At 38.7% G+C, this 25,575-nt stretch overlaps 1 protein-coding gene across 2 annotated transcripts in view; it reads right to left on the reverse strand.

Annotated features, from left to right (window-relative positions):
* Positions 1-645: 645 nt before the first annotated feature.
* Positions 646-25,575, reverse strand: part of BTBD3 (BTB domain containing 3) — a 35,809-nt gene continuing 10,879 nt past the window's right edge. Inside the window, exons 2-5 of one of the 2 annotated variants that reach the window (XM_047745421.1) lie at positions 9,961-10,258; positions 9,366-9,456; positions 8,661-8,779; positions 646-5,159 (exon numbers count right to left, since the gene is read on the reverse strand). In XM_047745421.1, coding sequence (XP_047601377.1) covers positions 4,127-5,159; positions 8,661-8,779; positions 9,366-9,456; positions 9,961-10,103 — 1,386 coding nt within the window. In that variant the 5' untranslated portion in view covers positions 10,104-10,258 and the 3' untranslated portion in view covers positions 646-4,126. Of the gene's footprint in view, positions 5,160-8,660; positions 8,780-9,365; positions 9,457-9,960; positions 10,885-25,575 lie in introns of both variants that reach the window. The other variant, XM_047745420.1, reaches the window with a different exon arrangement.

Raw genomic sequence — 25,575 nt, forward strand, 5'->3', positions numbered from 1 at the left:
GTAGTCAACTTTCACTGACACATCTCAAAGGCGCCCAGAGTCCTACTCTAATAAACACTTAGGGTAAGCACAGGTTTTCAGGGCCACTTGCTTGTCTTGGCCTCCACATTTCATATGATTTAATTCCTCAGTTTCTGTTTTTTCCTAAGTTTAAGTTCATGGCTTTTGTAGGCAAGCCAGAGTCCACAGGGAGAAGAATATAATTTCCATGACATGTTGATCCTGGATGCCAACAAAGGAAGAGTATCATCTCCAACTGTTTTGGGATATTAAAAACAAGCATATGGGGATTAAGTTTAACTAGCAACAGAGAAAACAGCTGACTTTCCTGGATTAAAGACCTTTGCAATTTAGGTTTTATCTGTAATTAAGCTGATTAGAAAGAAATTTCCAGTTTTTTATTCTCTGGAATAATTCCAAAAATCCTCTGAGTAGGTATGCTACAGAAGCTGAGTAGATAAAGTGATTAAACAAATATATAGGGTTTCATGATAAACTCTAGTATAAAACCAACAGAAAACTGCAGAGAAAAAAATATATGTACATGTATATGAATTATGTACAAGTGTGTGTGCATGTGCATGTGTGTGTATATATTACTCAATATGGGCAAATATAATGGAAAACTCGTTGAGCACATAAAAATTATATTCAAAATTCCCATAAGTTATTTATTTTTTTCATTCAGAGACTTAAGCTATTATAACACAGCAGGAACAAGCAGCACAGGTTACATCTAAAGCTGGATGTATCCACACCCCCTTAGTACAGCCAGATCCACAGACATGTGAGCAACTATAGCATCAGAATGCCAGCAAAGCACGGTTCCATATAGGGAATATAAATGCACCCATTCACTTCCTCTCATTAACGTCACAGTCAGGCTTTGAACAATGCAATTGATTAACATATTCATTGTTCTCGTATGCTTTTGCCTCAAATTTTTACATCTTTAGGGATCAAAGATATGTGAATACTTAGCAAACAAATAGTCCTGCAAAACCATCTCTGTAAAACGTAGTGGCACCAAAAGTGTCAGAATTGATTTTTTACTGTTTCAAGGGACCTAAAAAAATGCTAAGGAAAACAAATCTATGAACCAATTTTATTTTTATTTGCTTTTAACATGATTATACACATTCATGTGTCTAACAAGATCTGCACTGTTACATTAAAAATACAGTACAATAACATTCAACATGAGGTACTTCATATTTATATATTTTTCCTTCATAAATAATGCTGTAAGCTACTAAATTCAAGCACTCTGATGCACAAGTGGCCAGTGTCTTGAATTAGCCAAGCTTATTTAAACACCTTAAAAAAACAAAAAAAAAAAGAAAGTTCAGTGCAATAATTATGTAGAAATTAGACCATTTACTTAAATACTATATTAAGATATGCTTAAAGAATGTTACATTAGAACCGCTAGCCTAGTTCTCCTTTATCCCCAGTATGAACAACGACAAAGACTGCCAGATATATTGGGATAAGCATCTACAGAATATTCTGTTTAATAAAGTTGTGTTTATACACTAGAGTTGCCTGCCTTGTCAGAACAATGGTTTCTAGTTTTTAAAAGCTACAAAATTCGAGATTACCAAAGAAAATAAAGCAAGCATGTTAGCTTTCATTCCATGTTGTTGAAAATGCAAAAGGGAGAATAGGATTTAAAATACAAAATTTCTTATTCTAAATACAGTTTTCAAATTTAACCCACGGCTCTCAGCACCAGCCAATCAGGTGGTGGATATGTCTTTTCTTTTTTAGCTAATGGTAATTAACATAAAACCAAGCTCTCATACCCCCAGTGTACACGATCTACCTCAGCTTTCCCCCCACAGCAGTTCCCTACCCACGTGGAGGGCATCTTGCTAACCAGAACACTGACAGTGAATGTTACCAAATGAACAATCTTCACTCTAAGGTTATCAGACCCACCTCAACAATCTGAGATGATGACATTAGTGCTAAATCAAGTTTCTTCTCCTCTGGCTTAAAAATGAGTGCCTTCTAACCAGGTATACAGCCTACCAATTTGCATGGTAGCTTTGAGTTACTGAAATGTTTAATCATAATTTAGAAGCAAAATCCTTTATAGAAGTATTTTTTAAATTGGAAACATAACCTTTATTTCATAGATACTTTGCCAAAACTACTCTCTGTCATCTTCCTAATAAGAAATAATTGTTAGGTAATTTTGGAAAGTTGTCCTGGGAGTACTCATCTATAATCACCAGTAACAGCTTTTGATCACCTATGCTAACAGCCATAGGTAATGGCAAACATGATTAAAACATTTCCCATAATCCAGTGTTCTCCTCCACCAGGGAAGCTGGCCAAAAGCAACGTCTATGGGGGAAAAGGTGGCCCAGAAGCACAGTGAATCAGATAAGGGTAGTCACTTCCCAGGGCCTTGCTAGGGCCAGCAGGGGAACCATTTCTGTCCCACCTCTCACTGGCCAGGCAGGGAGGAGACAATTCCTGAGTCGGCAAACACACTTGCATGCACATGGACGCACACGGACGCCCACAACGCGCACACACCCGCCCACCCCAGGACTAACCCCTGGCTCCAGACAAGTCAGCTAGGGACCTGCAGAGCAGGAGAAGGAGGTGGCCAGGGACCACACTCTGGGTGGTGGGGGAAGCCATCTCAGGATCACACTGAGCAGAAAAGCTGCCCAGAAACACATGGATACTTCAACTGGAAGTGAACAAATTGGACACTACCAGGGTCACAGGCACTAAACCATCACAAGCCATCACTGAAGGAGAATGTTGAGATGAGCTTTTCCCTCCTTTGTTTGCATGAACCATGTATAAATAAGAGGGCTGGATGTGATGCTGATGCAGTGAATATTTAGGTACCATCAAGTGTATTGCTCAGGACCTTTTTTTTTTAAAACCCTGCAGGCATATATTGGCACTTTACAATGGCCAAAAGCCAAATTCTAGCAGTCTAGGAACAGGACATAACTATAATTAACGAAGATGATAGTATGTGGTCAAAGCAGATCAGGTAGAGTGTATTTTGGAATTTAAAAAAAAAAGAAAAATCAATGAATAAAAGTATCTTATTATATTAACATGTAGTGCTACAAAACTAGTGGTTATTCCATACATCTGAAGAATTGTTTGGTCCTCTTTTCATGGGAAAAAGGGATTAAAAATTCCATACAGTATAACATAAAAACAAGCAAATAGTGGGGATCAGAAGCAAAGTGGGGAAAAGACTGGCTTTTTCAAACAGTGTATTCTATTATGCCATTAAAGAAACTATTGGTAGAATGGGACTTTTTTAGGTTTCCTTTATAAGCTGTTTTAGTTTAAATTAATAGGCCTGTGATTTTTCCCTATTGACAATAAAAATGTGTAATTTAGTTAGTTCTAAAAGACGTGTCTGTATTACAGGTTTGTCTCCTAAACTAAAAGAATAAAAACCTGGTTGTAGTAGAAGTCATGGCCTAAGTAAGCAAATATCCAATTTCCTGTTCTCCTATTTTACATGGATACTTTGCAGTGTTTAACATTTAATAACCTTATGAATTTAGGATTTAAGAAAAAATAATGCCCAGAGTAAAATATTTAAAATGAAGTAAAATAAGAGCTAAACATAACTATTGCCTACTTTCTAAATTATTACTTATTACGAAGGAAAACTTCTTTCAAAATTGTGCACTGAGGTTTACCTGTAATGGGGGGGGGGCAGGGGTTCTCTTTAAAAATAACTCTTTTCATTATTATTTAAAAGTCTTTATTTCTATTTGTCAAAATAAAACCCTAAAGGAAATTCAAGGTGATCTAGAAAGTTTTAAGAGGGACAAAACTGGGAGGTCAGTGGGGCAGTTGGAAAAGAGCACAAATTCTCTCCAGGTGTATAGACGTTAACTCTAAAAACCACAAAGCCTTGATAAGAACTTGGCTCTTTTAAGCATATAGTTAGAAGCTGAATGCTGCATTTTTGCCTGTACATAATTAAAAGGCTGAAAGAAATGAGAAACTGCCTATAGCTTCATTCATTACAAATTACCTGCGCTGATCACATCTCTGCAGATGAGCTAAGCATCAAGCCAGTGGGAACCAGATGTGCACCTCAGAGCTCACACTGGTTCGGGAGGGGTTTTCAAGCATAGAATATGAGTTCAGGGATCTGCCCGCCCTGCACCCCAGTGCCATTGGTGCTATCTGAGGAGCACTGGAACTGGACAGTCACCTTGCCACACTGAACTTCCGTCATGCCTTCCTGTCCGAAGTAGCTGAGTTCATTGCCGTCCAGTATCACGCTGGCTGTGTAGAAGGTGTCTGGCTCAATCTGCACCGGGTACTCGAACCACACAGGGAAGGTGTTGCTGGAGCCGTCTGAGAAGTACTTGCTCAAGTTCTGCCCCAGAACGACACCCTGCCGCTTGAGTTCGATCTTGGCGCTGTACTCCGCAGAGCCGCAGCTGGAGCCGTAGAGCCCAAAGCCGGCAATGAACACTCTCTTATCAACCGCAAACTGGATGCTGTCACAGCGGCCCCGGTAACGCCACTGGTTGCTTCGATAGGCACAGGACTGGAAACGGTGACAGCGCTGGGGAACGAGGCCCTTGCGGGCTTTACTCACAAACTGCAGCTCGGGTTTTTTGGCTGCAGTGTACCAGAGGAAAATGTCGTTGGTCTCATTGAGAGTCAGAACTCCAGACTGGGCAGCACCATTTGCAAAATCATCCAGGGCCATGGTGGGGATGCGGATCAAGTAGAGTGCCTTTCCCAGGACCTTGCGCTTATTCTCAATGCTCAGAGCCAGATCTTGTCGCTGGCATTCCACTTCGGCCCAGTTGAGTGCTGCCTCAAAAACCACAATTTCTTTGGCATTCAGAGTTTCCCTGCGGAGGATACTTTCTAGAGTTTGGAAGTCGATATCGCAAAATCCCTCAGACTTGAGAGCTAACTCGGCCTGGGCATCGATCACCTCCCAGCAACGCTGGGTCAGGTCTGGCTCCTCAAACAGACAGCTCTGGGAGAGGAGCACACAGGCGTTCTTGGCGCTCAGGCTGGTCTCCAGGAAATTAACGCAGGCTCTGGCGAGGTGAGGGACAATGTACTTTTTGGCAGCGTAAAGAGTGGCCAGCACTGTGTCAGCAGCCAAGTCAATTTCATCACAATAGATATATCTGAAAGAGAGCACCCAGCATATAAATGGAACTTTCACAAAATGAGCGTGTCTAGCAAGAAAAGATGCAACTACTTTCAAGTTAGTTCCAAAAAAATCATCTTATGTGACAGTTATTACAAAAACAATTAGGGATTAAAGAAACATCTGAAGTATGTTCATAAATTATTAGTATTTCAACTCAGCACTAAGTTTGTATAATTAAAGACATTTACTTTGTGTTACCATTCTAGCTTTTATTTTATAACCTGCATTCAATGTCTTCTCAAAAAAGAGAAGATACTAATACTAGACCTGTTTGGAAAAAAAAAAAAAAAAAAAAAAAAACCCAAAACCAAAAAAACAAAAAACTGTGTATCAGAGTTAGTATTAGCAAAAAACAAAACAAAAAAACAACAACAAAAAAGGCAAAATTTCTATTAAATACACCATATTATATTTAATCAAATAATCTCTGGAGTGCCTGGGTGGCTCAGTCAGTTAAACATCTGTCTTTGGCTCGGGTCGTGATCCAGGGGTCCTGAGATTGAGCCTGGAGAGCCCCATGTCCTGGCTCCCTGCTGAGAAGGGAGTCCTTCACTCCCTACCCCCTCATGCTCTTTCTCTCTCTCATTCAAATAAATAAATAAAATCTTTTAAAAAAGAATAATCTTATGTTTCAAAAGCTCTCTTTCTATATACATAAATACATATACATAGTTTTATTTTAAAAATTTTCATATATTCAGAAAGAAACAGATGCCTTTAGGGGTACCCAGGTGGCTCAGTGGGGTAAAGCCTCTGCCTTCATTCAGCTCAGGTCATGATCCCAGGGTCCTGGGATTGAGGTCTGCATGGGGCTCTGTGCTCAGCAGGGAGCCTGCTCCCCCACCTCCCCCCACCGCCTACCTCTCTGCCTCCTTGTGATCTCTGTCAAATAAATAAATAGAATCTTAAAAAAAAAAAAAGGAACAAATGCCTTTAATACCATATTAGCAATGATTTACATCTTAATTCTTTTAACCAAGTAAGACCTGAATTTTTCCTAAACACAAAATAAAACCTGAGATTAAGAAAGATATTTTTCAAGTAGTTCTAAATAGACTATCATATATGGATTTCAACATTATCTTCCAGTTGCCTTTACATAGAATCCAACATAGGCTTTGTATCTGGATTTTTTTTTTAAACTCTAAATTCTTTCTTCTCTCCCCCATACATTTCTTCTACCTTCAGAATTAAAGAATGTATTATTTCTGAATACATTTAATTAAAAGACAAAAGCAAGAAAGCCCAAATATGTACTATTTTTATGATTCTGTGAAGTATCTCTATGTCAGGAAATAAAACACTCCTTGGTGATTTGGGGAGATGGTGGCAGTCTCCCAAGATGGTATATAAAAGCAAAAATCATCTGCTTCTTTTAGATAGCCACAGATGAGTACAAGAGTTCAGTGAGAACTACATATGGGTGAAAAATACATAGTGATAACACTTAACTTTTAATTTTTTCCAGTCAAAGCTAAGGTGTTTAGCTACTTGCTGTGAAGTTTTACTTTAGTTACTATATTTTAACTCAGCGAAACACATGTAACAAAAGATTAGCAATGGCTTTTGTAAAGAAAGTTAAAAAAAAGCCCACAGTGATGACAAAAAGAAAAATGTCCACAATCACAAATGAAACCTTCATTTTTGCTCCCAGGAAGCTCTTTCTCTTCATATACCACTGGTCAAGACACACGCACAAAATACTGGAAGCTCAGTACTGCTCTGACCCTGGAACTGTCAAGTGAGCGGTCTTCCCTTTCTCTTGATGACTCCCTTTCTAGGAATACCGGCTCCTCAGCCATACAACACAGCTGTCTGGAAAACCTGGCCTCCACCAGCCCTGGCAACAGTGCAGTCTTGATCAACTACGGCCCGACAGCAAACGGCACCTTACTACATTTCTGATTCTTACCACTGCTGGTGGGCTACACGTATAATTTTAAAAAGCTGTATTGAGATATATTCTAGGTGATATATTTGTAAGAAAAGATGTGAATCAAATGACTCGGGTGAAATGTAGTTCTGTAATTCTTACTCGTGTTTCCTCACCATGAATCTCTCTGGCTGAAACAACACAACACTCCACTGGACTGCAGTGCAGTCCCAATGCTGAACTAGTGTTAGCGTTCTCCTCTGAGACCGAAATGTCAAGTACACAAAGCTGACGTGATCGGAAAAGAAGAGAAAAGAAAACAAAACAAAAAACAAAAAACAAAGCTAAAACTGGTTTCTGTACATTTATCTCTAAAAGATTAGAAAGGTCACTGACTGTTGGTTGCTTGAAAGTGGTGAGTTAGTTTACCTTTTGATACTTCACGTGCTCACTTATCTTTAATTTCCCTATTTCCCACTGTGAAAGTTTCAGTCAGAAGCAATTAGATTTCAAAACTACAACATAAATAAAGAATTGAATACTTTTAAGTTCTACAGCTAACTGCAGTACGTATTTTTCAGTAGGAGCAGACAATAAATATCTTGCAACCTTTTAACCATTTGTGGGGTTATTGTCCAATTATCGTCCAACTTGTTGACACACAGAATGATTTTTTTTAAACAAAGATGTTTTTTCCAGGGAACCTAAATCCCCACAGCAGTAGACAACCTTGAACTCTGTGTATACTTGGTGTGCTAGAAGAAGGATTTAACAAAAATCATAAAACGTTATTTAAAATAATCACTGCAGGTTAATCACAGAGTAGACTACCACTGTCCAGCAGCAGTGCACATCAGAGGAGTAGACTCTATTTAGCTAGTCAACACGTAATGGAGTTTAAAAAAGACCCATGAGACAAAAAACTATTTTTTAAATAAGCATATATCTTACAGCTTCACATCTGTATATTATTAAAGTTTTCCTGTAAAAATACATATAAAACTATAAAAAACTATTCATCTCTCTCAAAAATGTCTCCTCTACCATCAAATGCAAATGCTTTATCCTTGAGAAATGGTATCTGATTTTATATAAGGGTATGCACATGTACATATAGGCAAAGATCAGATTATTTTAACACAGTAAGTTTTACATTTACTGAGAGGAAACAGGAACTCCTAAAAAAACTGAGAAATCTCTTAACTAGTCGTACTTCAACGAGGTATATAATTGCTCAAATTGTGAAACAAAAATATAATTTATGTCTTTGGAGACTTCATACACAATGCTGTCAGAGAGAACATGCGCAATCAGATAATCCTACACGAGAAAGTGATTTTTCTTTGACTGTGAGTCGTTAAAAATCAAATCACTATCTATGTCACTTGCTCCCAAATCCCATGCCAAGGTGTATTATAGATGCCCGCACAGTTCCACATGCTTTCCCCTGAAAGATGCACAGGAGTTTTCTCCAAAAACATTTACAAGGTAAGCAGCACCCTCTTTCTTCATCGGTCTCCCTTTCTTATATTTAACTGAGAAACCAGCAGAGTACAAACACAGCATAAACAAACTCTTTCTAAACAAATGAACGATGCTTACTTCAGCATAGCGAGAAAAGCAGCAGGTTCGACATCTGGTATACGGATTTCATCTTTGTCCTCAGCAAGTTCTCCGTAAAACATTGCATGGAACACAGAGCTCCCAACAGCTAAAACATACTGTGGAGAAAGGGAAATCTTATTTCATGCACTAAACTGAAAGCATTTTCAGCAAATCAGCCCAGAAAAACAACTCTGAACAATCAGGTTTGGTGGACATGGAGCACCTACACCTGCTCTTTCTTCATAGCCAAGGTATAGTGTGTATCTTGCTGTGAAAGCAGAAGATATCAGATGCTCATGCAAGCCAGTCTTTAGGCTGCTAATTACCTCAAGGCTTTAAGAGATTAATGTCTAAGTTCCCTCATTACAAAATAAATAAATCAAATAAAAGCTTACCGAACCAATTTCTAGGGGAAGAGTAAACATGACTTTCCTAACCTGTCGCAACAACTTCCCAGGACTGGAAAGTTGAGAGGGCATGTTTTTGTGTGGGATGTAAAGCAGGGTAGAAAGAAACAAAGAAAAAAAAAAAAAAATCAAGCGTGGCCAAGACCCTTTGGAGAGGCTGTGCCTTCTCTGTGATGGCTGAAACACGCACTGCCTGCCATCGGCAAGCTGCCCACCCCAACCAAGTTTCAGGCTTATGGAGAGGGTCCCTCTTTGTAAATCTCAGGACTAAACCAGTAATGCAGCTGTTGCTTACTTTGTGTCCTGGCAACCGCTGAGTCCCACCTGGTGGCCCAACCACAAAATGTACATCTGCCATCAAATCATTATTGAACATCACCGCATTTCTACAAACAGAGGCAATTCATTAATGTACAGCAGCCAGCATTTTTAATACCTCTCCCAACATACAAAACCCAGGAAAGAATCACAAGCTAAGCAACAGTTTAGCAACTTCAGGGTTAAACTACAAATAAAGATTCCAACTAAACAACTGTTTGTGATCATTGCAAACACATGAGAAGTAACTAGAGTTAAAACAAAAACCCAAAAAGTAATCCAAACTTTTCATTAGACTAAGGACAAATAAGAGGCTTCTATCTTCAAACCTTCCATGGTCCGTGGACACAAGCCTGTCACTTAAATGTTACAGCTTGCAAAAACATTTTTATCTAAGAGGAAAAAACAGCTGTACTGTTTTGGAAAAGATACAAGGCAGTTTTCCATTACCAATAAAGCTTCTGGGAAAAGAGGAAACACAGATTTATGTTAAAATACATTATAGGTTGTGCAAAAGCAGAAACTTCAACACAGGAAAACTTTTAAAGTAAATATGCTGGCTAGGAACTTACCTTTCTCTAATGGTGGGATAGAGACCCTGCCAGTTTGGGGCTGGAATGAGGTTGTTGTTACTGAGATTCTGCTGGTGGTACTGCTGGACAGTGGTGCTGCTGGAGTTGGCTGGTTTTTTACGAGGGAATATATCAGCAGCCATCTTCTTCTTCTTTTTAGTCTTCAAGGTAATTATTTCATAACAAACTGGGGGCAACTTGCTGCTGCTGCTGCTGCTGCTGCTGCTGCTGCCGCCGCCGCCGCCACCGCCACTATTTGTCTTCTTTGAGCTTTTCTTGGACCTATTCTTTACCGTCTCTGGAAGCATCAAGAAGAAGGTGAGACATTTCATGTTCTTTTCCTTGTCATCTACCATGAGTACAGTATGTCTCTCTTTACAGCTAGATATCCCAAACTGGTGCGCACATCAAGGGAAAGAGGCTGGCACGAGCCAAGATGTTAACAGAAACCAACAAGCTGCTATTTTGCTTCTTTTCTCAGCCGGACAAGGTGACCTTTTCACTATGTTGAATAGAAACTGGCTTTAAGTTTTATCCAGAACTGGGTCTGCAAAATACATCTCCATCATGATTCCTATTTCTCTTATTTGCTCATAAAAATAACCCAGTTTCCTAGATCACCTGAAAAATGCTAGACTGAGCGAAGATGACAGGCAGAGAGCCGTAGCGCTTGTTTTCTGAATTAGGTTAGCAAGATGTGCTGGAGCCCTGCGAGTCTGTTCAGCCGGCTGAAGTTGTGTGGTGAATGGATCGGAGGAGAGTAGGTATTACAGCCCTGCAGATGGAGTCAGACAGCCAGTGCTCGGAGCCAATAGCTGAAGTCACCAATCATGATTGGACCAAGCAAAACAGTGACACCTATTGTAACGTGCATAGCTCTGATGTTAAAGGAACAGCAGTTGCATTCTGTTGTCTCCTGTATTACTGTATATTTAAATAAAATAAACAACCTATGAAATAGATCTGCAAACAGGAAAGGAACAGTTTGGGCTCACAGACATCTCTTCAGTAGATGTACATTTTTTATTTCCCCAGTTAAACAAGCAGGATCGATTAACAGAGGGTAGGGACTGATATCTACTCTGTATTTCTAGTAAAATCTTTATCCTGGCAGCATTTAGTTTCAAATACTTCAAACAAAATCCTCCTTTCTTCCCTCTAAAAGGGATTATTATAGCAAAACCATACCAAATAACACACTTACTACAGCTTAATGGAAAGGAATATTGTTTTTCTTTTTGCAGTCCTTTGAATGCAAGTTATGTTCCAGTGCAAAATAAGAGAGATGAGGTCATGTGTTCGTTTTACCTCCCAACATTTTCTAGTTCCTATGATGATCTTTGACAGGAGTCCCAGACCGGAAAATACTTTTAAATTAGACTAAGATTATACCAGTAGGTTTAGCCGCACTGAAACAGACAGATTTTAGACATAAAAAGTAAGATTCAAATTACACAAATCTGCTAATCGGCATTTAAAATTATAATTCACTAAAAATAGGTCAGATGGGCCCTGCTCAGGATCTCAAAATCCAGCCTAAATGTTATGGCTACATTTAACTTGTCATGATTTTAAAGAATATAATCCACAACTTCTAACACAAAACCAGTAATAAGGCTATTCAAAATGATAAATGTTCTGACGCTGCTTAGTTAAAAATGCAAACAGGTTCTCCCTCCTTTGAATCAGAAGAACATATACTACTATGTATATGGTTTTCATGCAGGTGAATCCCCCAACAATTTCTAGCCTTTGATGAGCAAGAAAAAACAAAACACCTGCTACGGGTGCCACACATGCTTATTTATTTCTAAAGACGGACTAATGAGGAGACTGAATCTCACCCTCTACCTGGATTACTCTCATTTGTTTCAGTACAGCAGCCATTTGCTCCCTGTCCCCCCAGCCCTTCACCTAAGGCAGTCTTCATGGCCACAGTCCTGCTTATAGCCCAGGAGTCGTCAGAATAATGACTGCCTGACCAAGCGAGGGCTCTACGAGGCACTCTGATGGTTATTATAACTAATAATCTGAAGAGAACACACTGAAATCAAACTTTTAATCCCTGGACCCTAAATCATGACACTGAGCCAAGGAATATCCTCTTTATTGTCTTCATTATCACGCTTAAAACTGCAAAGCCAGGACAGGACTGACTGTGTAAGAGAACCAACGGTCTTTTCCACAAGGTTATTCATCCCCATTTTAGAAGGACCCTGAAGTGCTGCTTATTTATTACAATTATTGTGTGTTCCCAATCACAGGGCTACAGATCCTTTCAAATCACACAATGTTACAGAGAGAGATCTAGTAGACCAGTTTTTAAAAAGCATGCAGTGAAAGGTATAAAGAAGGAGCACATGTGTTCTATTTGAGCTGATTACCCAGGATATGGATAAAACCAAAAGATTTCTCTCCTGCTCAACTGCTACTGAACTTCCAGACACCAACCTCCTTAGAAAGCCCCCACAGCAGGGAGGTCCTTCTGATCAGGATTAGTCCAAACATACCTGACTTTCAGGTCAGATAGCGACCAATTAGATTGCAAAGGGAAATGAGCTGCTTTACTACTAATAATTGTCATCTGGACAGACAAAATAGTCAAAGCACAAAAAGCAGATGCAAGAACTTAAGAAGGCGTTGTGGCTTTTATTCATTTCACATGCAGTTCAACACCTTTTTCCAAGAAAATCTTGAACAACCACTGCTCTTACATCATTAGAACAACAAGTGCACACGATAGCTTAAGAAAATTATATAATATTTTAGAAAATGTTCTTCCTGAAATTCAAGGTTTTGGGTATTTGGAAAATTAAGTTCTGTGGAAAAGCTTGAACATTCTATTTACATGAAGCACTGCTCATTCTGAATCCCCTAGAACAACACTGCACAGAGGGCCACTGTCACTCATGAAATGTGGGGGTTGATGAGTATGGCTCTTTTAAAGGTATGTTCTTAAATACAAAAAGTAATACAATTAAAATTTAAATGACATTTTAATTTTTGTAGCCCATTTGAAAAGCATGAAAATGTTAATAAAAATCAAGACATGGAAAGCTTCTTGAAAGCTTTATTTTCCTACCATGGTTTAAAAGGTAACATCAAGCCCTTGCTACTAGAAGCAGCGGCACCTCCAGACAGTCTGTTAGAAATCCAGAAACTCCTCCAGATTCTGGATGAGAAGTGCATTTTTTTTTTTTTAAAGATTTTATTTACTTATTTGACAGAGATCATAAGTAGGCAGAGAGGCAGGCAGAGAGAGAGAGGAAGAAGCAGGCTTCTTGCCAAGCGGAGAGCCCAATGAGGGGCTCGATCCCAAGACCCTGGGATCATGTGAGCTGAAGGCAGAGGTTTTAACCCATTGAGCCACCCCGGCACCCCCAGAAGTGCATTTTAACAAGACCCTCTAGGCAATCTGTATGACATTCAAATTTGAGAAAGCCTCCTGTCAGATTAAAATAAAGAAGGCTACAAGGTCTCCCAGTGATCCAGTATCAAAAGCTGGAGCTGCATTTTGCATTTAGTTATCAACTGAATGTAGAAATAATTCAAAATAATTAATTTGGTTTGGTCATAAAACTTAACCTTGGTGTCTTATTCTAAAATTCTTCTGATTAGGCCCTAAGTGTCAAAATTCTAGGATTCAGGTGTGTGGAGAGCCAACAGAAAGGCCTCGAAATATTTTTCAAACTCTGGAAAAGCAGCTCAGGCTCATGATTATTTTATAGGACAAAGACAGAGGTCATTTTAGTGGGAAAAATAAAGGATTAATGAATGCCAAGTGTGAAACAGATGACCACTTAATATTTTGAAATAATCTACTTCACAATTCTATTTCGAAAACTTAGTATTGTGGAACAGCAAAACTAGTAATCGAGGAATGTGGTTTAGTACTGGCTCAGCCACCAAAAATTAATTGTATGTGTGTGTTGAAGGGGAGGGGAGTCTGACAAATCATTTAGCCTTTAAGGGCATCAAGTTCCTCAGCTACAATATGAACAGGTTCTCTAGAACAGCTGAGTGTTTCTCAATCTTTACCTTCAATCCTCAGTTAAGAAATGCATTTTGGGGCGCCTGGGTGGCTCAGTGGGTTAAAGCCTCTGCCTTCGGCTCGGGTCATGATCCCAGGGTCCTGGGATCGAGCCCCGCATCAGGCTCTCTGCTTAGCAGGGAGCCAGCTTCCTCCTCTCTCTCTCTCTGCCTGCCTCTCTGTCTACTTGTGATCTCTGTCTGCCAAATTAAAAAAAAAAAAAAAAATGCATTTTATATCTGGACTCAGTACAAGCACACGTGCACGCCACCAGACGCACCCATAAATGTTAAGATGGTTCACAAAACAGAACTCTTAGCCCGTTATGATAGCACAGATATTTTCTATCCTATTTTTCTCTTTTCTTTTTAATGTTGGTCTTGATTCATTCCACTGATTTCACAAGCACAGTTTAAGTAGTACTAGTTTAGATGATTTCTAATAGCTTTCAAGGTTTAACATTCCAGGGTAACTTTTCTATCAAGAACTTGGGACTAAGGGGAAGAAGGCAATGGTTGCATCAACAAATGGCATACACAACTGGGAGTGTGCATTTATTTTTCTGGGAAGTAGAGCCACAGTTATCATCTGTCTTTCAGAGTAATCCATGACCCAGAACACAATGAAATACTATGAAGATTTATGATTGATTTGAATACACAAAATATTTATATCACTTTCCTCTCTGCTTACGTATCTATAGGCTATTTCATTAAATACAAATCATGGTTTCTTTCCCTCCCTGAAATTAAACATAGAGTTAAAATTCCATCTATTGAATCTGCAACGCAAAAACATCCCCCATTAGGTTGAAGGGTGGATAAATAAAGGATACCAACCCAAAATGTATTTTTGTATTTCATTCTAATAATTCTTTTCAACTAGCATTGTATCATTTTTTCTTACGTCTCCTGAATTTTTTTTTTTTAATTTTATTTATTGTCTGAGAGCGAGCAAGCGAGACAGCACAAGCAGGGGAAGAAGGCAGAGGGACAGGTAGAAGCAGACTCCTCTCTGAGCAAGGATGACCGACGAGGAACTCTATCTCAGGACCCTGGGATCGTGACCTGAGCTGAAGGAGACGCCTGACTGACTGGGCCTCCCAGGCGTCCGGTCCCAGACTTCCTGAATTTTAAAGCTGTTATGAGACGTGGTTAATCTGCCCTAATGAATTAAATTGGTCAAGAAGCCCATTGATCTTTTATGAAAGTACATATGTATCCCTCACTTTCTGAAAGTTCATGTTATGCACTTTGCTTTTATGAAAGACCTACATTAATATCTGTTTTCACTAGCTAAAGGAAACCCAAAGAATTTTTGCTTTCATGAAAAAAAAGGAAAAAGCAAAAATAGCATTCAGCATGTTTTGCAGGGAGCCATTAGAGGCAGCACACATCCCGAGAAAAGTGGCACCACCAAGCTCCTTTCCCAGGAACTACACTCAGCATCAAGCTGCCATACCATTACCACAGCATCTATGCTTTACCTTGGTTTACTCTGTGCACCCATTAGGAAGATAGGTCCTAAAGTACCAGAAAAGCCAAAGAGACGCTGTTTTTCAGGTCTGGGAAAACTCAAAATTTTTCCCTGATAAACTAATGGTAATTCCTTCTTTATGCCATTTTGGCTTATAAAAGGTTTCACAGGTACACTGTACTTTGGATAGTAGGGGAAACCTGTACCTAAAATTCAACATCATGATCTTATAGCGTGCTGGTGACTAGCATACAAAAGTGAGCAAGACCAAGAACCAAACTTGAGGTTAGCTAGTCACTGTGGGTTTCTGATGATTTCTACAATTGTCAGAAAGTTCAACCACCTTTATCTCTTTTCATTCAATTTCCAATAACAACAAGATTATCTGAATTTAAGCTCACTTAGATCATCTTTTTCACCACTGGAAGGTCTGCCAGGAATCCCTCTTTGTTTAGGAGAATCCTGTATATTCAGCACAGAGACTTGAATGAGGTTCAGAAAAGAAAGGGAATCTAAAAATTACTTAATACAACTCTGTCAACAGATAAAGCGAGTAGGTGTCCAGAAGGGGTTTGTGAATGGTTAAGCAGTGGGGCGATGGCTGGACTAGAACGCAGATTTCCAGATTGGCTGCCTAATTTTGTCTGTTCCACTGACTCTAATTTCCATCCACAGTTAATTACCCCACATTTTTACATAATGCTTTATCTTCATACTTCTGATCTACTTTAGAAGACAAAAATATATGCAAAATGTACAGATAAGAAAACCGTGAACATATATACTCTGCACCCTGCAGGAAGAATTCTAGGACACTTTCTGGAAAGACATGGAGAGGAACTGTAACGGAAGGAACGTAAATGCCTAACAGTAATGAGGAAGCTGCTCAAGAACAGAAGGGGCTTGCCAGGTAAAACCAAAGTTGGAAAAACCGGGCACTTGTGATTTATACTAACAAATCCTATGTCAACAACTAACAATGCTGGCAAGTCTTGTTTAACTTGCTCTGATTTTGAAGTTCTTGTCTGGACTTGTGTATGGTTTACCACAAGTTACCTAAACAGCTACAGAGCGAGGTTAACTGAGGCTTAAACAAGTCGGGGTAGACTGTGGAAATGAGTATCACTTCCAAAAATTACTAACAGACCATCAGAGAGGAGAGTAATTTTAATTTAACCTGGTAATCACGATGGAATAGTGTTTTGTTTTTGTTTACTTTTCAATACTGAGCAGAAATTATGTTTGTGATTAAGGAAGTAAAAAAGGTAAGCAACAAAATGTTGGCAGTTCTTAAGATAGCAAGAGCTGCTGGAAAATAGGCTAGGTGCTTTCTAAATTTAGAAATAAATATGGGGTCAAGCATTGGCAGCATGGTATAGTGAAAAAGACCAACAGCCAACAAAAAGTGACCTTAAGAGGTTACTTAATATCCAGAAGCCTTGTTTTATTCATCTGCCAAATGGGATAATTATACCCATTCAACCCTCTCAGGTTTACTGTGAAGGCAAGATTACATGTTTGTGAAAACATTTTGATAAAAGTTGAAAACACTTTTCAAAGGTAAGCTTTCACTATTAGTAACAATTGTACCCAAAGTGGGAAATATTTGTGATACAATCTTCCAAAACAACAAAACCCAAAGATTAAACTGGCTCCCTCCCTTTATAATCTTTCAGGCTTTGAAACTACTGACCTTTCATCCCATCTGCAGGCTTGCTCTGGCCTTACTCACAGGCCAAGAGGTTGCTGAGGATCTTGCTGGAATTTTGCAGGTGAGATCCAATCACTATGATGTGTGTCGCATACTGTGATCAGGTCCCCACCTGATGCGCAACCCTGCACCTGAAACCCCTACTCTAGGCATTGTCTGCTTGACTGAAACTGAGAGCAGATGCTCTGCTGTACCCACTTTCTGAGAGCCCAAAGCTGCAAGCTGTCCATCTACAGAGCACAGAGTCTACACTAGTAGACTACTACTATTAGTAGACTACTACTACTACTACTAGTCTACACTATCAAGTCAACTTGGCCTCTTTCAACAATGACCTAGTTTTAATTGTGGCACCAAGAGTGATAAGCAACACAAGTAACTGGGCCTGGCATACCCCAGTGCTGGCTGGAAGGATGAGGCTCATGGACAGTTTGACTAAGTCATTTCCTCTTCATCACACAGAGTTCCCATTAACATTAAACTGTACTTTAAACTTGGGAAATATGCCCAAAGGTTGAATTTGACTGTTCTCTGAAGGAAGGAAAAATGATTCTTTAAAAAATTTTGTATGGTATTTAACATGATATTTGATGCTTATAAGCTCTGTTGTATGCACTTGTCATATGCACTTGTATGGGATACTAAACAAAAATTGCTAATTTTTATATACTCTAGATGATCTCCTAGGAAATTTCCTCTTGTGTAAAAGTGTTGACTACATAATCTCTTCTTTTTTTCCAATTCTAGTTTTCTAGGATTAAAGAATCTGTGTGTGTGGCAGGAATACTGATTTATTTAACATAGTTTTCTTTACATTTCCATATTATGATTATAACCAATACCCAACAAAAAACTATGTACATACAAATGTGCCATATTTTATTGATTATTACCCTCTCCCCCATTTTAACATCTCTGAAATTGGGTTTATCTTATAATTGATGGCATCTCATGAGTACAAGTACTAGGACCTTTTCTTCCCTTTCTTCTTGGAACATAAATAATAGCATGTCTTACAACCGATGGCTCCTTACGGTCAGTGACATAAGGTTGAAGATATATAATTCAACAGAAAGAAAGGGCTCTCTTCTTTAGATTGGTTAATTACTCCCTTAATCAGGCAAGATGGCAGCTCAGAATTCTGACTCAACTACATTAGAATAATTGAGCTTTTATCAAATAGTCATTTGATAAAGCATATAATCATAGTTCTCAATTGAGACTGCTACAACAACAACAACCGATGATACAGTAGAAAGTCTAGATGGAAATTCCAAAATGAGAATTTCCATTGGTAAGAGTTCCAGTATTAATACAATGCATTTCTAATATTTTCTCATGGCACACAATTATACATGTACATAAACTTGACTAACAGAAGCCTATTAATTCTCTGGGTAATATTCACTAAGGATATTTTATCAGTCAATCAAAGATTAACTTATAACAACACTATATATAGATTAAACCTGGAGCTAAATGACTCCTTATTTTCAAATAGAATCTATATTAAAATGTCAGTTTAAGAGGCAAAAATATTATTACCATAATACAATGATCCCATTACATGTATGACTTTCACCTAGGTACCTAAAAAACAATTTTTCCAAAGAAAACTAAAATCAGGCTTCAGAAAGTCACCTCTAAGAAGGCTAGAAGGGAGACTATACTGATCCAACAGGGGACATTAATTCCACTGGAAATGCTAGAATGGAGTAACTTTGCTGTTGCCTTCTCCAGGCTGGTTGGTGGCTTCAGTTGATAGAAGAAAACTGTGTGCTAGTCAAAGAGAAACATTTTTTTCACTGATTTTTTTTTCCTTACTTTAGCAGGTGCTGTTTTTTTCCCCGATATTAGGAATACCCAAAAACATTTCCACAATCAGATCATTAAGATAAAAGCCAAAGCCCTTCTTCATTAAGGGTTAATTAAACTTAACTAAAGAATCCCTTGCTCTATTTGGGCAAGTAATCCTTTTCCAATAAGCACATGGAATGAGTCAATGGGAAATGTGCTCAAACCACCAGACAGTGTATAAATGGCATAAATGTCACAGATTAATTTCTCCCAACATCCACAACTCTTATTTAAAAAGCTCTATTAAAGAAAAAAAGTTTACCAAACACAAGTCATCTAAATATATATGTTGTGCCCTTTATCACTACAGAATGCTTAGAAATGAATAGTGCTCTCCTATCAATGCACCAACTACGTCCTAAAACATCTTAAGTAATGATATGCATTATCTTAGGTTAAAATTTTTATCACTGTAAAGTGAACAGTATAGGTTTGGTAAAGGCAAGGCCAGGGGAGGTGGGGGTGGGGGCTTTTATTTCTTATTTTAACAAAATCATGTAGGAAAAAAAATAGTTAACAATTTTACGATTTGGTCATCATCATAAACACATCCACAAGGATCTCTAATAATGAAATGCCTTCTTTCCCTTTTACAATGTACGTGACTAGCATGAAATATAGTTATATTAAGCAAACAGTGCAAGATCTAAAAATAAGAAATCCGCTCCACTGAGAGAAATCGTGCTATGGGAAAATACAAATACATGTGAAGTTATACAAGGCATCTTCACACCCAATCTCTAACCTAACTTTTCTGGAGTAGAGACTATCAAATGAAAATGAAAAAGGCACATACAGTTCTAAACTAAGTCACAAAAATGTTTCCTAACAAAAAATTCAAGCAGAATTAGAAACCTGTGACAAAAGATTATTATAGCAACCAACTTCTGGCAAAAACTCAAAGTAAAATCTGTTCTAAATCCAAATTTAAAAAATAGGTTTTATGCTACTTTTAATTAGCTTTAAAGTATACAATGCCCCATGACTGTTGTGAAGGACACAATATAAAGGCACGCTGTCCTATAAAGGTTGGCAAAACCTTAACTATGTCAACACCAAGTAACATTCAGAGACGGCTTCCATTTGCTGCAGAAAATAATTATCTGGCATTGATAAAGTACCCCCTTGTTGCTTCCATCCCTCATGCTGCCGTCATCAGAATAAAAGTTGAGACAGTTCTGTACTTAATTTCACTGCATATGCCAGAACTAAGAAAATAAGGCATTTCAAACGAAAATTCAAATTCTAATATATATTCAGCAAGCATTTCTTTTTTTAATTAAGAGCTACTATGTAAGTAGGTCAGTACTTGAACTGCCCAGAGGTATAGAATAAGATAATTTAATTGCTCATAAAATAATGCTCAAATGAGTCTCACTTAGAAAGTCAAAAGTATTCATAAAAATGTTTTTAAATTCGGGTTTCCCTAATTTCTGCATCATAAAACAACAGGCAGACAGTATTTATGTGTATACCTTAACTATAAAGAGCAGATTAAAGGTTAATAAATATATAAATCTAAATATATCCTCAACAAGTGGCAATTCAACTGTTTTTTGTTTTGTTTTGTTTTTAAATAACAGAACCACCATTTCACCATAGTTGAGAGCTACATGGACCTATTCAAGGTCTACGGTAATGATGATAACTGAAACCAAAGGAAAAGCAGTCTCTGAAAATGGTGATTACAATTTACAGGCGTTAGAGCTCTGCATAAGCATTTTACTAGCTTGCCACAGCAAGGCCATGGATCCACCAGGAATTCAGTAGAGGAGCCTTGGTTGATATCAGCATTTAAGGTAAAACTCTCTCATAAAATGTAAAAGACAGAGGTGCCTGGGTGGCTCAGCAGGTTAAAGCCTCTGCCTTCGGCTCAGGTCATGATCCCAGGGTCCTGGGATCTGCCCCACATCGCATTGGGCTCTCTGCTCAGTGGGGAGCCTGCTTCCTCCTCTCTCTCTCTGCCAGCCTCTCTGCCTGCTTGTGATCGTTGTCTGTCAAATAAATAAATAAAAATCCTTAATTTTTTTCTTAAATGTAAAAGATAGCATCAAAAGGGAAACAAAAAGGAATATTTAGTAGGTGGTGTGTGGCCACGTTTTAACCAACTACTCTGTGCCACTCTTCCTGAAGAGGTACAATGTGAAACAAGGATGGCTCAGTCTCTCCTGCTCCACCAGCATGATAGGACGGCAGACCAAGAGTCCATCCAGGAAGAAAAGAAATTCTCTTTCACCTTTCTCACATGGTTTGCAATGCATTTTGAATTGCCATGACCTGGCTGTGAGCTCTTTATCTTGTCCTCTTCATGAGCTCACCTAGCAAACAAGACTATTCCCATACTGCAAATGAGCCTGTTGCCTTTTGCCATCCTCACTACTCCTTCTTCCTGGCAATTCTACCTACCAGAAGCCTACCCATCCTTCATAATGCACCCCACAACCCCTCAACAAGGAAGATTTCCTGGTGCTTAGAGACTCTCCATGCAGCACTCTCTCACATTTCCTCCTGCCCTACGTGGTCTAATGAGTCGGAGTTCTCTGAGGGCTCCATCTCCACATCTCCCAATAAGAGCTAACAGCACCACACCCACACCTGGCTTCCAATCACTGTCTAACAGGGAGGACTGTGACCAACACATCCAAGTCCATCTAGAACCCTACAGTGCATTCATGGAGTGCAACTGATTCTGGGTTTAAAATGGTCTGAAACTGAGGTCTATGATGTTTTTAGCTGCCTGAGCTGCAGGTTTATGTGAGGTACAATGGTAAAGAACCTAGACATCTTTTAAATGTGTCCCGAGGCTCTCTTGAACATGTCTAAGCACAAATGTGGTTTTGTAATATTGCATTCATCTTGCAGCTAGGTCAACTGACAATTCTAAAGCTCTACTTAAAGCAAGTCCCCACATGTGTCTAAAGCAAGGCTTTGCTTCATCAGAAGTCTAAAACTTACCGTAGTACAGATAGTCACATATTCAAAGTTAGAATATGCAAGCAAGACCCAGTTACTAGGACAAAGCTGCCTTTATCAACTAGTCTCAATTCATGGTCTGGCGTATTTATTTATAGCACCAGTAGAGAATTTTGTGATTTAATGAACTGGAAGGGATAATAAATTCTCAGCAATTCACATGAAAAGAAGAAAGCAGTCATATGAATAATCTAAAAAAATAGATAATTACAGAGACTTTTGCTTTGAAATGCATTTTGTCTGTACTTAACACTGAATGGATAAATTTCCACTACATTAGACACACCCAATCTTCAAACAAAGTAATAAAACAGGCTTGTGTGTACAGGGCGCAGTATATGAACAGTCTGGAAACTCACACCTACGTGGCAAACAAACCACAGTGCCAGGATGGGCAATGTCACAACAGGATTACTGCAGAGCATGAGCACAAGTAGAAAAGTGCACTTTTTACACGTGTGCATTTCCATATCATCCTTTACCAAGAAGAACTAAAATAGTATTTGATTTTTTTCCACCAAAAATAAAGAATTCTCAACTTCTGTCTATATATTCTCTTAGAACATTGGAGTAAGAATAAATGAAGACGGTAATATCAATACCTTCTCCATGGCTGCAAAGTCTCTTGCATGTTAATAAAGGAAACTTTTACCACCAGCAATGATTTTAAAAATCATAAGTAGGGTTGATAACATTAACAAACTGTTATAAAGCAATGGTTTGAATTGTGCGCTAGCAAAAAAAAATAAAAATAACTTGGATTTCCAAGTAACTTAAAATGGCTATAAGATGTATTTTTTTGGAAGGTGGGATAAGGTTAATATGTTGTTCTGTGCCTGTTGTTAAAAGTATGCATGACTTTAAGGTATGAAGCATTTTAAGCAGTTTTGAAATGAACCAGTTAAATATCTGAAGTAGGTAGAAGAGACTGCGGCCCTCTGAAACCTCCTAATAACATTGGTAGTGCATAACCAAAAGCCCTCATGAGAGGAGCCATCTGCTCCAAATCAGAAGAGGGAGAGTTCGCTCCAGAAGCTCAAAAAGAACTGGTCCATAGCCTGGCTCTGCGACTCTTATCACTGTTGATGCTGCTGGTTCCTAAGCCACCTGAAGTGAAGATCACTCCAGTGGGTCCCGAACAGCCAAAGGGAACAGCCTTCAGACTGCACTGAAGGACCTGTCAAATTGCCTTTCTCTTCCCATTCCTCCCTGCCCACACCTGGGGAACTGGAGGATTTAGCAACAGTGGTAAAACAGCTTCGATGAATGGAGATTAGCTACTGTTCCTTCCTTTGCCATAGTCAATGTACTGTTTCGTGGGGGAATCTCTGGGAGATGCAGCAGTAAAAACTGTTGGAATTAATTAAACCTTGACCCTTGAGCATATATCTTTTTAATATTCTTTGTGATGAAATGGGAAGTACCCCTAAAGCATATATAGTGAAACAGAGATAGAATGGTTGCCTTGAGAAAAAAATAACTCATGCAATTGTTTGTGTTAGAGCTGAACGAACCACTTTCTTCATGGAATACCATTGTACTGGAGAAAATTTGCCAAATATGCTTTATGATACTTAAATATCTAGCTGACATCTTCTCAAAAATGAATAAAGTGAGAGTGTCACTTCAAACAAAACAAAACAAAACAAAAAAACCTACTGCCAATGATAAAATTCAAACATTTAAGGAAATTAAAATTTCAGAAATCTTGATTATACCACCATGAGTTTGAGTTTGATAGCTTCCCAACACTTACTTTAAGACTGTTTCTGATGAGGGGCGCCTGGGTGGCTCAGTGGGTTAAAGCCTCTGCCTTCAGCTCAGGTCATGATCCCGGGGTCCTGGGATCGAGCCCCACATCAGGCTCTCTGGGCAGTGGGGAGCCTGCTTCCCCTTCTCTCTCTCTCTGCCTGCCTCTCTGCCTACTTGTGATCTCTGTCTGCCAAATAAATAAATAAAATCTTTAAAAAAAAAAAAAAAGACTGTTTCTGATGAGATTGGTGATGATATTAAATGAATGTAATTTTAAAATACTGTATAATGAAACATAACATTTGAGAAATTTGCATAACTCACTGAACCAATGTTTTCTAATAACAGTGCAATTACATTACAAAATCAGGCAGAGGGGGAAAAAATGGTCCATTTGAAGTACAAGACAGAACAATGGATTTCAGTGTAACAGAAGTACAACAAGTTCACTGATAGCTTCAGATTTCACATGGCAATTAACCTTTAAAAAAACTAACATTCAAATTTTGATAAGGCAGCAAAGAATATTCACAATAATCCGAAAAGGGCTATTAAAATATCTTTCTTTTCCCAGCTACCTGTCTGGGAGACGGGATTTCCGTCACATAATTCGACCCGAAATAAACAAACATACATACATACATATATACATACATTTGTTTAAAAGATTTTATTTATTTGTCAGAGAGCGAGAGCACGAACAAGCAGGGATAGCGTTAGTGGGAGAAGCAGGCTCCCCACTGAGCAGAGACCCGGATGGAGAACTTGATCCCAGGATCCTGGGATCATGACCTGAGCTGATGGCAGACGCTTAATCGACTAAGACACCCCAAGAGTCCCAAATTTATTTATTTTTAAACACATAATACATAATTTTTTTCTTTGCTTTCATTTCTACTCTAATAAATAACAAGAGAGAAAACCCCTATAAACAAAACTTCCCTGTGTTTCTCAAAATAGGAGTGTAAGAATCCTGAGACCAAAAAGTATGAGAACCACTGACACCCGCCTAGCATCATCAGGATAAAGAGTTTGGATTTTATTGTAAGCATGAATTGTGGTCAGCTCTTAAGTGTTGTTTTGTTTTGTTTTAATTTTATTTACTTGTTTGACAGAAAGAGAGAGAGGTCACAAGTAGGCAGAGAGGCAGGCAGAGAGAGAGGGGGAAGTAGGCTCCCTACTGAGCAGAGCCCGATTAGGGGGCTCAATCCCAGGACCCTGAGGGACCCTGAGATCATGACCTGAGCCGAAGGCAGAGGCTCAACCCACTGAGCCACCCAGGTGCCCAGCCCATAAGGGTTTTTAACAAAGTTTCTTTTAACACAACAACCTTTCGGTTTTATTCTTCTAGAAAACAATAATTCCCAGAGCGTAATTCTCAACTACTCAATCCAAAAAAAAATTTTTTTGCACATTAGGTAAGTAGAATAGAAAACACAAGAGAAACAAGACAAACTGCCACAAAAATTAACAGCAAAGAACTAATATTCTATTTGTTCTATGACCCTGTATGGTACCTTATTAGCTTTGCCCCAACCTCACAAAATTCACAGAGCATGAGGTACAAGATTTATCAGTTGCTACCTTCTCAGAAGAATTAAATTAAGAGAAAATTTTAAATAGATTTTGAGTTGACAACTATCCTTAGAAATTTCACATAAATTTTAGCACTAAGAAAGAAGTAGATGTTTCTCCCTGATAATCTGCTTTCTCTTATACCACATTTCCTTAGAAGAATTAAAAGAAGTAGCAACCCCATGGTTCATCTTTCCCTCTGATTTCCAAACCATGAGAGACTACGGACTCTGGGGGAACA

The sequence above is a fragment of the Lutra lutra genome, chromosome 9, assembly GCF_902655055.1.
Source record: "Lutra lutra chromosome 9, mLutLut1.2, whole genome shotgun sequence".
In the NCBI taxonomy this organism is placed as follows: Eukaryota; Metazoa; Chordata; class Mammalia; order Carnivora; family Mustelidae; genus Lutra; species Lutra lutra.